Here is a 12,541-nt window from a genome sequence, read left to right as displayed (position 1 = left end):
GAGAAATAGTGGTATCTTAGGAGACTATCTCATGAATATAACGGGTGTATTTCCTTATGTATATTTTTTTCTTTTTGTTAATGATTATCCAACTTTTATTAAAAGGTCACCTATATTTTATTAAAAGAGAAACAACCTTTGATTAAGTTTTGAAAAAATGATTTTTCAACGTTTTGTTAAAATATTGTCCATTATTTATAATTGATCTCCTAAATCCTACTAATAGATCATCCAATAAAGGGTGCCTAATCCCCAAATAACCTATGTTCTCGTTTCTTTTCCTTTCTTACAACCCTACATTATCCTACCAAATAACTCAATCCAAATTCTATTATTGTTTTTTAAATTACTACTATCATAATTCCTCTCCCAAACACATGTTATCATAACAATACATTTCATATTCCTTCTTCGAAACACATTTTACCATAACACTACCAATAATAACATTTCCCCAAATACATATTACCATAACACTACCAATAATAACCTTTCTTCAAACACATATTATCATAATCCTGGAATTAATAATCATTTTCCCTCATAACTCTTTCCCTTTCCCAAACACACCCTAATTGATTGTCTAGTAAATGTTAAGGGATTGTTCAACAAATATTAAGGAATCGCTCGAGCTAATGTCAACGACCATACAATTCTTCTGAGCAAATAAAAAATTTTGTTTTTCTTTTTTCATATTTTTGTCAAATACAGCTCCATTTTAGCTAAATGATCACTCGTTTCATGAAATTTTTCACATTCATTTCAACCATACAACAAAATAAGCAAAATGTCATTGGAGGAGAAGAACAAGATTAACATAAGCAACACATGAGATCAGATTTTGAGGATAAAAATGACATTTCATATGCCAAAAGGCCCAATAATAAATAAATATTTAGAAGAGGTTGGTCAACCATGAATTGGCCCAGCGGTAAAAAAGTAATATTATCTCCAAAAGTAATTAAGTGATTTGGTATCACTTTTCCGTTTTTTTTTCACCCCAGCTTTCACGTTCACCCACCCCTCCCTTTACCGGCCACCGCACCCCGTTACCGCCCTGGGCCGTTTCGGCGGCTGCCGCAATCCCAGCCTTCCGACGAGATATCCGCACCTCCCTCTCACACTCTCTCCGAGCAATCAGAGGTACTTATCTCTGATTTTTATTCTGAAGAACACATTCGTTCATCCCCTAACTCGTCGCTGCCGCTGCTCATTTTTCAGCTCCCAAGGTTTTATTCTTCATTCTGTTTCGTTGGGTTGTGTTTGTTCATTATCTGCACTGGTAGAAAACCAATAGTTTTTTCTTGTTGATTTCTTCTTCAACCAAGGTTCAACTAGTCTTCTTAATGAAGACATAAAACTAATCATATAGACCTCACAAATTAGGAAAAATGGAAACCAGATTAAATCAATGAAAATTATTTTATCTGAGCTGAGATTTCAAAAATTCGAAACTGCCTCCTTGTGGCGAGCTTACAGCCCAAAGTTTAAATTTTTGCCTAGATTTTCTTTTTTTCACTTTTTCTGGAAAGCTTTAGAATTCAACTTCTAGTGTTGGTTTGTTCATCTTTAGTATAAACTATGGCTGGAGGAGCAGGATTGTTTATGATTCAGCAGACTATTGGCAGTGTCTTATGTTGCAAATGTGGAATTCCCATTGCACCAAATGCTGCCAATATGTGTGTCAAGTACTTGTGTTCTGAAGTTGATATCACAGAAGGTTTGCAGAAACAATTATGAATAGCTATTATGCATTTTCCACATTGTAAGAGTTACTCGCAGCCACCTCGAACTTGGATTAAAGCACGATTAGAATCAAAAGAACTATTAACACTGTATCAAAAGGTTAAAGCATCTGAATAAGTTAAAGCTGGTACCTGCTGAATTTGTTTGCACCAAACCCATTCCAACAGGATCGAGGTCAAATTGAAGGTTTAAAGAAGTTCGTCATGGAAATATTTTTGGAACAATCTTACATTGTTGAGTATATTACACCGGTTCACTTGTGTGAGTCCTGCTCAAGGGTCTAGGTTAACCCTGACCGAAGGCCGAAAGGTGGCTTGTGTTCTACTCAGGCAACGTCTCATGCCGATGTACTTCTTTCTTCATGGAGCAGTTGATACTCAAGCATGGTGCTGCTGCTCGTTCCACAAGAATCAAACAGATGAGTCAAGGTATTCGCTTCTTTTTCTGTAATAGGAGTTACGGTGTTAAGTTTGTGAAATTTATTGGAAAAGTTGCTCTGATTGAAAGTCGCCATGATAAACAATTTGTTTCTCATGATCTTAAGAGTAACATTCACAACCATAGGCATACCTTCTCTATTAAAATATCCCCAATATGTCTCGAGGATTTGATATGCTTGCCTCCTAAAGTTGCTTTTAATTTGGGAAATTTTGGTCCTCTTGTAATTTGCACTAAACTAATGAATGTGATTGCTTTACTTGATCCATTCACCTTGAGGCACTGTTCTTGGATGCTGATCAGTAATGGAGGACGTCCTTTAAGTGTACTTACTAGCAGTCAGCTTGTGGAATAAAGTTTTGTACCCTTATCCAAACGTTTTATAGTCTTTTTACTTCATCTCCTTTTACCTTTACTTGGTTCCTCTCTTTGAACTTTCCTTTTACACGCGCTCTTCCTCATAATAAAAATTATAAATTTCCCAAACTAATAAAAATAAAAATTAAGAATAAATTAGTTGGTCAAATTTTATTTTTGGCTTTTGCAAGTCACAATAGATAACACAATCTTCCTTCTCCGAGAAGGAATCTAGAGATGAAAAAGATTTATTATAGTAACTAATACAGGTAGTGGACAACAAAATTACACGAACGTTTAAATTTAATAAAAAAAATAAAAACACCCCCCTAAGCACATCCATTACTAAAGTGCATGAACATTTTAAGCACATCTTGGATATCAATCATATAAAATCTCACTTTATCCTGGCTTTATTTACAAGATACAAATTTAATATCAATCTCATCCATTCCATGATTGTTGCTTCTCGAATCTGTTTTTCTAAATGGTACTTTTCCTTTCTCAAATCAACGGTTACTTTGAGACAAATTCAAGATCCATCTTTTGTATGTGAACAATTAATTTATAGCACTCTTTCAACACATTGCCAAACAAAATTCTTCCAACCTACTTGACATGATTTCAGGCTCCGCAAAAAGGAAGCCAATATCAACAATAAGTACAAATAGAATTTTGTTGCTCCAACAATAAGGAAAGTTCAAACCCTTGGGGAATTGTGAATGTTGCTCCAACTGAGGGAAAAAAGGACAGTGAAGAACATAGGGTGGGTACTTCATGGTAAAAAAGGTTTTCTTTTCCTACTTTGTAAACAATATGGAGTGGCGTATCAAACAAATGTAAACTGAGAAAACTATGCATCAATACTTGATTTGGAACACTTGCGGACAATATCCAACTAAACTGTTTGAAAACGTTGGAAAGAAGCACCATCCACAAACAATTACAACGGAAGCTTCATTATGGCAAAACATGAAGCCAAATCGAACTTCATCATGTTAAGCAAGCTGAAACTGGTTCAACATGGATATCTTTTGTGCAGCTATTGGAACATCCGAAGGAAATTGTTAGCATATGCCATTGGTTTCACATCAGGATGTGGCTGCAAAATCAATGCATGACAAAATGTAAAGACCTCGATGAAAAGGCAATCCATTTAAAAGACCATATAATAGTGATTGGAAAAATGAACACTCACCACCGCTGAGAAGGTTACAATGTTGGGCTTCATATCTGGTGCTTCAAAGCGAATAAAAGCTCCTTTATTTCCCATCTGAAATATCATTATGTTAGATCATTGGTACAATTTTAAAAGGAAAATACATGAAAGAACTTGATTTTGAAAAGAGAAAGGAGAATCAACATATAAGCTATTCTTTCCTAAAACCATTGGTAAGCTATGAATAGCAAACCACCAGAGATGGATAAAAGAAAGTACCTGGTCACAATAATTGGGAGCAGAAAATACTGTAATGAGTTTACCATCATGCTCGATCTCATACCCTTCATCCTTGACTTCATGGGATCGCACAATTAAATCTGTAATTTAGTGGTACCTTATGTCATCAAACAGTCATCATAAACAACCAAACAGTAGGGGTATCGGTATGTGACTGAAAAAACAGTTACCCAAGTTATTCTCCTGCAAAAATCTTTTTGTGACATCTGCACCAAAGGCAAGACCTACACCTCGTTTACTAGGTCCTCTTCCAGGATTGGGTTGTGGATCACTCCACAGGATTTCGCACATCAATCCTGTTACAGATAAGGTGCGGGAGAACTCAATATTGTTCACGTTTATGAATATACAGGGATTGAATTTTTTTGTCCAAGACATGACATGCATAGATAAAATCACACACAGAAAAACCCAATGAACAACAAAAAGAGAAAGGCTACGCCACCAAGACATTCCCAAGACACTACAGCTTCAAGTACAGTTTTGTATGCATTAAATTTGAGATAACCAGGCAGTGAAAGATTAACTAAAGAGGATAAATTGTGCATTTTACCTTCTTCAGGAGGTTCGCAAAACCGATCTATCGCTCTAATATCAGAGAGTTTTACCCCATCGACACTAAAAAGACCTCCGTGAGCAACAAAAACCTTCTCATTAAGAACATAAGCAAGAGGTAAGGAGCAAAATACTTCTGCAAATAGTTCCACAAATGTTTCGTTTAACTTAGACCGAACTTCACCCTCAAAGCCATAAATCTTATTCATGCTCTTGCTCTCATGATTTCCCCTGGACAAATGCATCGCTGAAAATCGACAAATGAACCAAAATGTCATCATATGAAAGAAAATTCACAGGTAACAAGAGAGAAGTTGATGAGTAAATAAAACCACAAATGAGATAAAAATTGTGATAGTAAAACAGTATAGAGCATGGTAGAGACTAGGAATTACTAGTCTGGAGAAGAGGAGATAATCTTAAATAAATAAGTTGACAATCTGGTTAAGATGAGAAGAATTCACAAATGAAATCGTTTTTACCATTTCTCAGCCAGCCATTTGGATTTTTTGAAATTAAGTTTAAACTAAAGTTACCACTACATTAAAGTATTTAAAAATTACAGGCAATCAGAGCTCATAGCTCAAGTTCGTAGCCATTCAAGATTTTAGGCTATCTGGCATATAAAGCACAAGTTTTAAACTTGCTAGAAGCTGACCCAGGGTCGTAGGCTTGTAAAAGTTTTCTTTGCTGGAAGAACGTCCATCTAAGATGTACAATGTAACAAAGGAAATTTACCTGATGGAGACATGCACTTGAATGCAAACAAGGTGAGAATGACCTCCACAGAAAATGAACCCCTATCCACAAAGTCTCCATTAAAGAGGTATGGATTTTCGTCTGATGGAAGCCCGTTAAGCTCAAAGATATTTAAGAGATCATAGAACTGCAGAGATCATAGAAGTGTTTATGTAAGTATGTCTACCATCAGAAATAGAACATAAGCAATAAATACAATATATTTAAATGTTTTTTTTTTTTTTGTGAAAGCAATAAATTTAAATGTTGAAAATTCAAATTTCACAAGATGAAAAAACACAAGGAAGATGTATTATGAAAAACAATAGATTCCACAACAATTATTATTACTTTTTGGAAATACACACAACATAATTGATGCAGAAGTTAAGCTGGAAAAGGCAAGCAAGAGTGCCAAAAATCTAATCCTTTTCTCACTTAACTTCTTTTTAAAAAACAGACGTACTCCACACATCATCCCCCACTAAGGGTGTACTTGGCAGTGATTTTGAGATGGTCAAAATCACTATTTCTCTTGCCAAAATCACTTTTCCTTCAAATGATGGCGTTTGACATGAACTAAAATCGATTTTAGAAAAATATAAAATCATTACGAATTGATTTTAGAGGAACTAGATGATAGGTGATTTTTGTTTAGTGATTGATCAAAAATCACTCCCAAATATGGTTATCATCAGTTTTTGAGTAAAACATTGTTGGTTAGCCATTTGTAAATTTTTCTTAATTCTAAATATCGAACCAAAAGATGACAGGCATTGCATGTTGTTAAATTGTTAACAAAACAAATAATTATATATGTTTTGAATTTTCTTTCCACATCAATATATAAACATATGTCAACCATGCATATAAGAATTTAACTATAAAATAAATAGAAATAGATCATCACCATTATTATTTCTCAAAAAGGAAATACAAAGTACTACTTGGATAACTGTAAATTAACTTTTAGAATCAAACATAATAATTGAAAATCAATTCTAAACATAAGAGTTTGATACCAAACCAAAATTTGATTGTTTAGAAATCAGTTTTACAAGATCAATTGTAGATGAATATTTTTTTTTCTGAAATCACTATCCCAACTATCACCCATAAACACACCCTAAGATGATATCACAAGAACATGTTTGAACTGAAAGAAACCTTACCTGGCCATGCACATCTCCACAAACGGTTAAATGTCTGCCCTCTGGAATATTAATATCAACAAGAGATGGAAGGGCACGCATGATTTCTCTCACTTGCAAAACAATTTGGAATGCATATCTAGAAAATCCATAGCAACATCAAAAGTTAATCTCTAATATGGCATAGCAGAGATTAACAATGTCAATCTTCACACCTACCGTTTGTGCAGGCTTTTCTGATTTTTAAAATCGTCAATCATCTTCTTCACAAAATCAAGTGTGACAACGTCTCCTTCTATCTTAGCACCAGTATACTGGGGCTCAACATCTACAATAAAAGTATAAACAAGCTTTACCATTTCATAAAGCAACTAAAACAAATAATAATAATAATAATAATAATAATAATAATAACAACAACACTGATAATAGAACAAGGGACTGATGATTTAATAAAGTAATCTTTACTCAGTAAGCAGAAACTATCAACAAAGAAAAAGGAAATGAAGAAGGAAACTAAAATTGTAATCAATGATCCCTTAATCTATAATGTGTAACCTCCCCACTGGACCTTGATCACATGATCTCTTGCCTCGTGTCTGACTAAAAAGGTATCTTTATCACATATGACAACTCTTGGCTAATGCGTTGACTCTTAAGTTGAATGGAATTTGACATAATCAATCTATTCCGAAACCAAATAATAAATGGATAAAAAGAAAACAATAAACCGGCACTTAAGAAGATGGAGCTATTGGTAAAGATAAGCATCGAGCTTTTAAAAATGACTCATTGACTACCTCCATACAACTTCTTCCTCAAATAGTGATGGAAAATCTGATGTGGCATCACATGGTGCCACATAACTGCCCCCTTCAGCTTAATAATAATAATAAGGAAAAGTTTGTAACTATCTCAACTATCCAGGAGATTCTTCACTTGCTTATTCAAGTCTATTCTTCTCAGAGACAAATTTTTCTCCCTTTCTTTCTTTTACAGAAGAAAGGTCAGGCACATGCATAAATATCTTGACTAGCCTAATTGGTACTAAATATTATAAAATGCAAGAGAATAGACAGGAGATTCAATTATTAGTCTTCAACAGCACTATGTGGTTATATTCTCTCAAGAGGAGAGGGGTCTAGTTGAACATGCACTAGCTTCAAGGTGTGATGGTGCCATGAGCATCTCAAGTAAGAAAAATTACCTATCAGATGGAAATCAATGGAATCTGCTACTGAACGCCTCTCAGATTCAGGTACAGAAATTGCTTCTTCAAACTTAAGCTTCATGACTGCCTTTTCACATTCCTTCAATTTCTTAGCAGCATCAGGATCATTGGGACAGATCTTTTTGAGCTAGATTGCAACAAAATGAACTTCATTATACTATATAAATTGAGATCACCTTAGGGATGCCAAAGTAAAAGCAACAAAAACAGTTTAACACTCCCTTCCTTGATATCCAAACTGCCATTAGTACCATATTGAGAAAGAGAAATCAACAAATAACTTATCCAAATAATGACTTAAAAGTCAGACAACAGTAAAACTCTCAACTGAAATTTCTTCTGATAAAAGGTAAAACATATACAAATGAGTATAGCAGTGCAATATAATGAACAATCATCTGTTGAAGGCCAATAAGAGTTAATCATAGCTTCCAGTAATGATGTATGTCAAAATTTCATGGTAAAGGTCGACATACCTGTTGAAAATCTTTAAGTGCCTCTTTGAGTTTCCCCATAGCAAGAAAAGCAGCACCTCTCCGGTAATAACCCTGTCATGCAAGATAATTTCCAGAAAGTGATAAAAAAGGATCGGAAAAGAATATATAAAAGAGTATCAAACATACTGGTTGACCTTACTTTTGAATATTTAGGGTCTATTTCTATGGCCTTTGATGCATCCTGGATTGCGCTACCATATTCCTCCAATTTAGTATGTGCAAACGCACGGTTTGCCCAGTATACAGCATTCTGACCATTTAACTCGATTGCTTGTGTATAAAGATCAATTGCTTGCGCATACTTGTGGGCTAAAACCAAGAAAAAATAGTTCAGTACATAACCACCAACTGCGTAAATGTCGCAGGCTTTTCTTTAACATAACAGCACTACGTAAAATACTTCCAAAGAAACATCCTCTTGATCAGAGAGAACTTATGAACTATATTGCCTGCAGCATTTCGTGCGTTCTTGCTGCAGGAATCTCGACATATTCACTAGAGGGAAACCACAAAAAATTATTTAAGTTCAGTTACCTTCACTTTTTTAGTTTTTATATCCATCTTGAAGAACCAATAACAAGAAACACATAACACGTACAGACAGTTACCTTTAAATGCTTCATTTGCTTGGGATTTGAGTTCTTCAGCACGAATGGGGTCAGTTTTATCGGCTTCCATAACCGGCATAACCTTTATAAGCTAGAGAAAGGCACTATGATTGCTGGCTAAGAATTAACTTTACCATCCCTAACATTTATCTCCGTCAACGTGGTCCATCTGCTCCATAAAACACTAAAACCGTAAATTAAAAAAAAAAAAAAAATGCTTCATAAGAAAAAAAAAGGCTCCAGGCAACAGAATGTAGTTATCTCTGGGATGGAAAAAGAAAAACACAAGCAAAAGCAATCATTGGTTTATCTATTCTAAAGCAAGCCAAAAATACGTAAAACTAGAAAGTGAGTCTGGCATTCAAGATATATAGAGTGTTCAGACCCTTCTGACAACCGACAAAAAAGATAAAGCTGATAAATATTCAAAATACTTATCAGCAACGATATCACATAATTAATTTTTCAAGAAAAATAATGTCGGGAAATATTAAGTCAAATAAAATTGCTCAACCAACCAACAATCACGTAAAAAAAAGGAAAAGAATCACACCACTGTTAGTACATTTAGAAAACTTAGCTCGTGGGGCAAACCAAGCCATGGTAAAGAATCCATTTCTCACGAAGGAACCTTCCATGATAAGAGAATCCCCATTAAACTAAAAACAGAAAGGCGTAAGTAAGGGAATCGAGAACCCCACAAACCAGAAAAAACGCTTTGGATTCAACCAGTAATAAACTCAAAACATGAGACACTATTGATTGTATTGTACCACAGAAATTGAATCCAAGATTCTTAATCAGATACCATGACAACTAATATATATGCAGCGTAGGAAATAGCTAGACTATTGACTGATTGGCTATTAATAACAAACTTTATTCGTTTTCCAGGGAATCAAACATACATGAAAGCGAAGTAAGAAAAGAAATAGAAAGAGTTGAATACCTGAGAAGAAATGGTCGATCCAGCGACAGGGAAAAGAGAGTTTGGGAATTAGGGAGAAGTAAGTGAAGAGTGAAGTGAAGAGTGAAGTGATGAAGATGATGAAAATGATGAAGAAGAAGAAGAAGAAGAAGAAGAGGAGGAAAATAGGGAGCCTGAGCTTGAGACAGCCCTAATTTGATAGCGGTGATGATTTTTATATGGAAGAGATTAATATTTTTGAATATTTGATGTTGAATTGAGGCGCAGTTGAGAGAGCTTAGGACGTATGTGTTGTGTTGGCAACTTTGGCAACAACCCAAGTTGTGTGGAAAAATCTAGAAACCAAAAATTACACAAATATTGTATATATCTATAATACGCTATACAAATATTTTAAAAGGGAACATCCTTTTCTTAGTCTTAAATTATTTGTTCGCTTAATGAGTCTTAATAATAATCGAAAACTCTAAATCCCTTTCCTAATCATTTGAGTTTTTATTTTTTATTTTTTATTGTAAAAATTAAGTATATAAACGATAAAAAAAGAAAAAATAAAGTCAAAATTTAAATATTTAATAGTGTTTAAAAAAAACAATAATTTTTTTCAAAAATATAAAAAATTAACAAACTATTTATACTTTTATAAAACAAAATCAATAAAAAAAACAAAATTCATTATAATTAATTTTTTATAAATGTAAATATATTTTATTAAAATAGGAAACAATTTTCAAAAAAAATAAACTACTTTCATAGAAAAGAATTACCTAAAAACAAAATGTAGTACAGTTGATTTGTATATAAAAAATAAAATTTATTACATTTGATTTTTTAAATATTCCATCAAGTCTTCTATTTTTAACCATTTTTCTATTTAAAAGTGTGATTTAAAAAAAAATAGAGTTTAGTTTAGAATTTCACTCCATAAGTAAAAAAAAAATGTTAAAAGAGAATAATATTTAAGTTTAAAAAAAGGAAAAAAAAAGGACCAAATAGTTGATCTTAAAAAGGTTACCTTTTAAAAATTGAAAAACTAAAAAGTCCACATTCTTTCAACTTTCAAGGTACATAGACTAAAAAAAAAAAGTAATTTTCTAAAAATAGAGGGAAGGAAAACAATCAAACATAAATAGCCTATTTAATAAGATGTTTTGATCAAAATGAAAAACCAATTCCAATTCAAATTTTTTTAATATAATTGGTTATATTTGTAATTCTTTTTATTGAACTTTTATTAAAAATATTTGGTAACATTTTCAAATATCATTAATAGATCTTCATGGTACATTAAGATTAGACAATATTATTAATGGTAATAGACTCTGTTATATTTGTAATTTTTTTAAAAATAATGTTATATACTTGATTATTATTATTTTTTTTTTGTTATAACTATCTTAAATTACTAATCAATTGGTTTTCTTGATACAATGAGCACGAAAAATTCAAACTACGAATATGTTGGTTACCTAACACATGTGGTATGTTAGCCAAACTATACTAAAAAGCAATGACAAAATACTAAAATGCAGTTTGAGAGGGGTTGAGTTCCAGCACGCCAATGACCAATCTGGGCTTTGGCATCGGCCCATTGGATTTACGGAGCCCAACAGATGTGCAGCCCAATTTGAAATCCAGTCTCAATTTTAATGGTCAACACACAGCCCATTCTAATATCTTTAATTAACGCATACAAATCCTACGTTACCATCTCAAGAAATCCAAAAACCCTAGACAGTTTAAACATTTTATTTTTTGGTAAAAGGGTCAATTTTTTGTTCTACTTGATTAAACAATGGTAGAATTTGAACATTTCACCTCTTAGTTGAATATATATATATATATATATGCTAAATTTTATAGATTGGTTTTGGTGTGAAAATTAAATGAGAGAAATTTTTTATATATATATACTCATAAAGTATATATTATTCGTCAGTTGCATCTAATTATTACAACTATAATTCTCTCCTCTTTTTTTTCAAGTTTTGTTTGTATTGGATTTGTAATATTCTATATTTCAATACCCTTGAAGTTTTCATTTTTTTTACCGATTGAAAGTTTTAACCAACACGTGGGATTCAAAGTTCAAAGACTTTGTCATTTGAGAAGTAGGGTAAAAGCAATAAAACATAATTTTACCCTATATGATAAAAGAGAAAAAAGTGACTGTCTTGAGAGAGTTAATTAATATACACACACATATAGATATTTTGTCGTTTCAGACAGAAAGGACATTGTACAAAAATAATAATAACAATATAATAAAAAAGAGTCAAAGAAGAGGAAAAATAATATATATATATATATATATATATATGAAAAGAATGTGAGGAAAATTGGAAAAGAATTATTTGACATATTGTGGTAAAGCGTTTTGTTTTAGAAAAGAATTGGTATGGGAGTTTGAGAGGGACATAAGCACATGCAAAACCCACACCCAACGTATGAGGAAGTTTCTTGAATTTGAACTTTGAGATCATAAATTTTTCAAATCCCAAACCCTCCAATTTCTTATGTTTCATTGTTTGTGTGAAGCAAAAACCTAATTTTTCTCGTTTATTATCTACATTATTATTTGTATTCGTATTAGTTTGAATCTTAGAAAGTGTTATATCTTTAGTATCATGCGTAGTTTTACAACATTGATCAAAAGTAAAAAATTATTTAACATACCAAAGTAAATGTAATATTGTCGTTACTATATTTTGAAAAATATTTAATTCAACATAATTTATATTGACAATATGAAAAATGTATAATCTCACGTAGATTGTGTCTAAGGTAAATGATGAGCATAATGGTCTTTTGTGAACTTTTTGGGGTAAGTCTA

The 12,541-nt window shown here is 32.6% G+C and overlaps 1 protein-coding gene and 1 pseudogene across 6 annotated transcripts; one reads left to right on the top strand and one right to left on the bottom strand.

The window, feature by feature from the left end:
• Positions 1-873: 873 nt before the first annotated feature.
• Positions 874-2,520, top strand: LOC103491374 (uncharacterized; annotated as a pseudogene).
• A 565-nt stretch (positions 2,521-3,085) lies between these two features.
• On the bottom strand, positions 3,086-10,031 carry LOC103491375 (serine/threonine-protein phosphatase 5). Of its 6 annotated transcripts, none has more exons than XM_008451286.3 (14): positions 9,730-9,951; positions 9,334-9,439; positions 8,781-8,949; positions 8,312-8,481; positions 8,152-8,223; positions 7,652-7,802; positions 6,664-6,772; positions 6,466-6,583; positions 5,294-5,441; positions 4,554-4,802; positions 4,171-4,296; positions 3,980-4,080; positions 3,740-3,814; positions 3,086-3,643 (listed from the first exon to the last, which is right to left on the bottom strand). In XM_008451286.3, the coding sequence occupies exons 3-14, from the start codon at positions 8,857-8,859 to the stop codon at positions 3,584-3,586; spliced, it is 1,458 nt and encodes a 485-aa protein (XP_008449508.1). In that variant the 5' UTR covers positions 8,860-8,949; positions 9,334-9,439; positions 9,730-9,951; the 3' UTR covers positions 3,086-3,583. The 6 variants fall into 6 exon arrangements, with proteins under 6 accessions (XP_008449508.1, XP_008449509.1, XP_008449510.1 ...); XM_008451287.3 differs by having other exon boundaries at positions 9,346-9,439; XM_008451288.3 differs by having other exon boundaries at positions 9,334-9,411.
• Positions 10,032-12,541: the final 2,510 nt, after the last annotated feature.

This window comes from Cucumis melo, chromosome 5 (assembly GCF_025177605.1).
Source record: "Cucumis melo cultivar AY chromosome 5, USDA_Cmelo_AY_1.0, whole genome shotgun sequence".
In the NCBI taxonomy this organism is placed as follows: domain Eukaryota; kingdom Viridiplantae; phylum Streptophyta; class Magnoliopsida; order Cucurbitales; family Cucurbitaceae; genus Cucumis; species Cucumis melo.
Note: the sequence above shows the minus strand (reverse complement) of the source record. Positions and strands in the feature narration are given on the sequence as shown.

Excerpts from the sequence above, each read along its gene's own strand:
- LOC103491375 (XM_051085150.1), bottom strand. The coding sequence starts at position 8,859 with ATGCCGGTTATGGAAGCCGATAAAACTGACCCCATTCGTGCTGAAGAA. Across the intron at positions 7,803-8,151 it reads CACTTAAAGATTTTCAACAG|CTCAAAAAGATCTGTCCCAA; the intron begins GTATGTCGACCT and ends GTTGCAATCTAG. Across the intron at positions 4,297-4,553 it reads TTGCGAACCTCCTGAAGAAG|GATTGATGTGCGAAATCCTG; the intron begins GTAAAATGCACA and ends TATCTGTAACAG.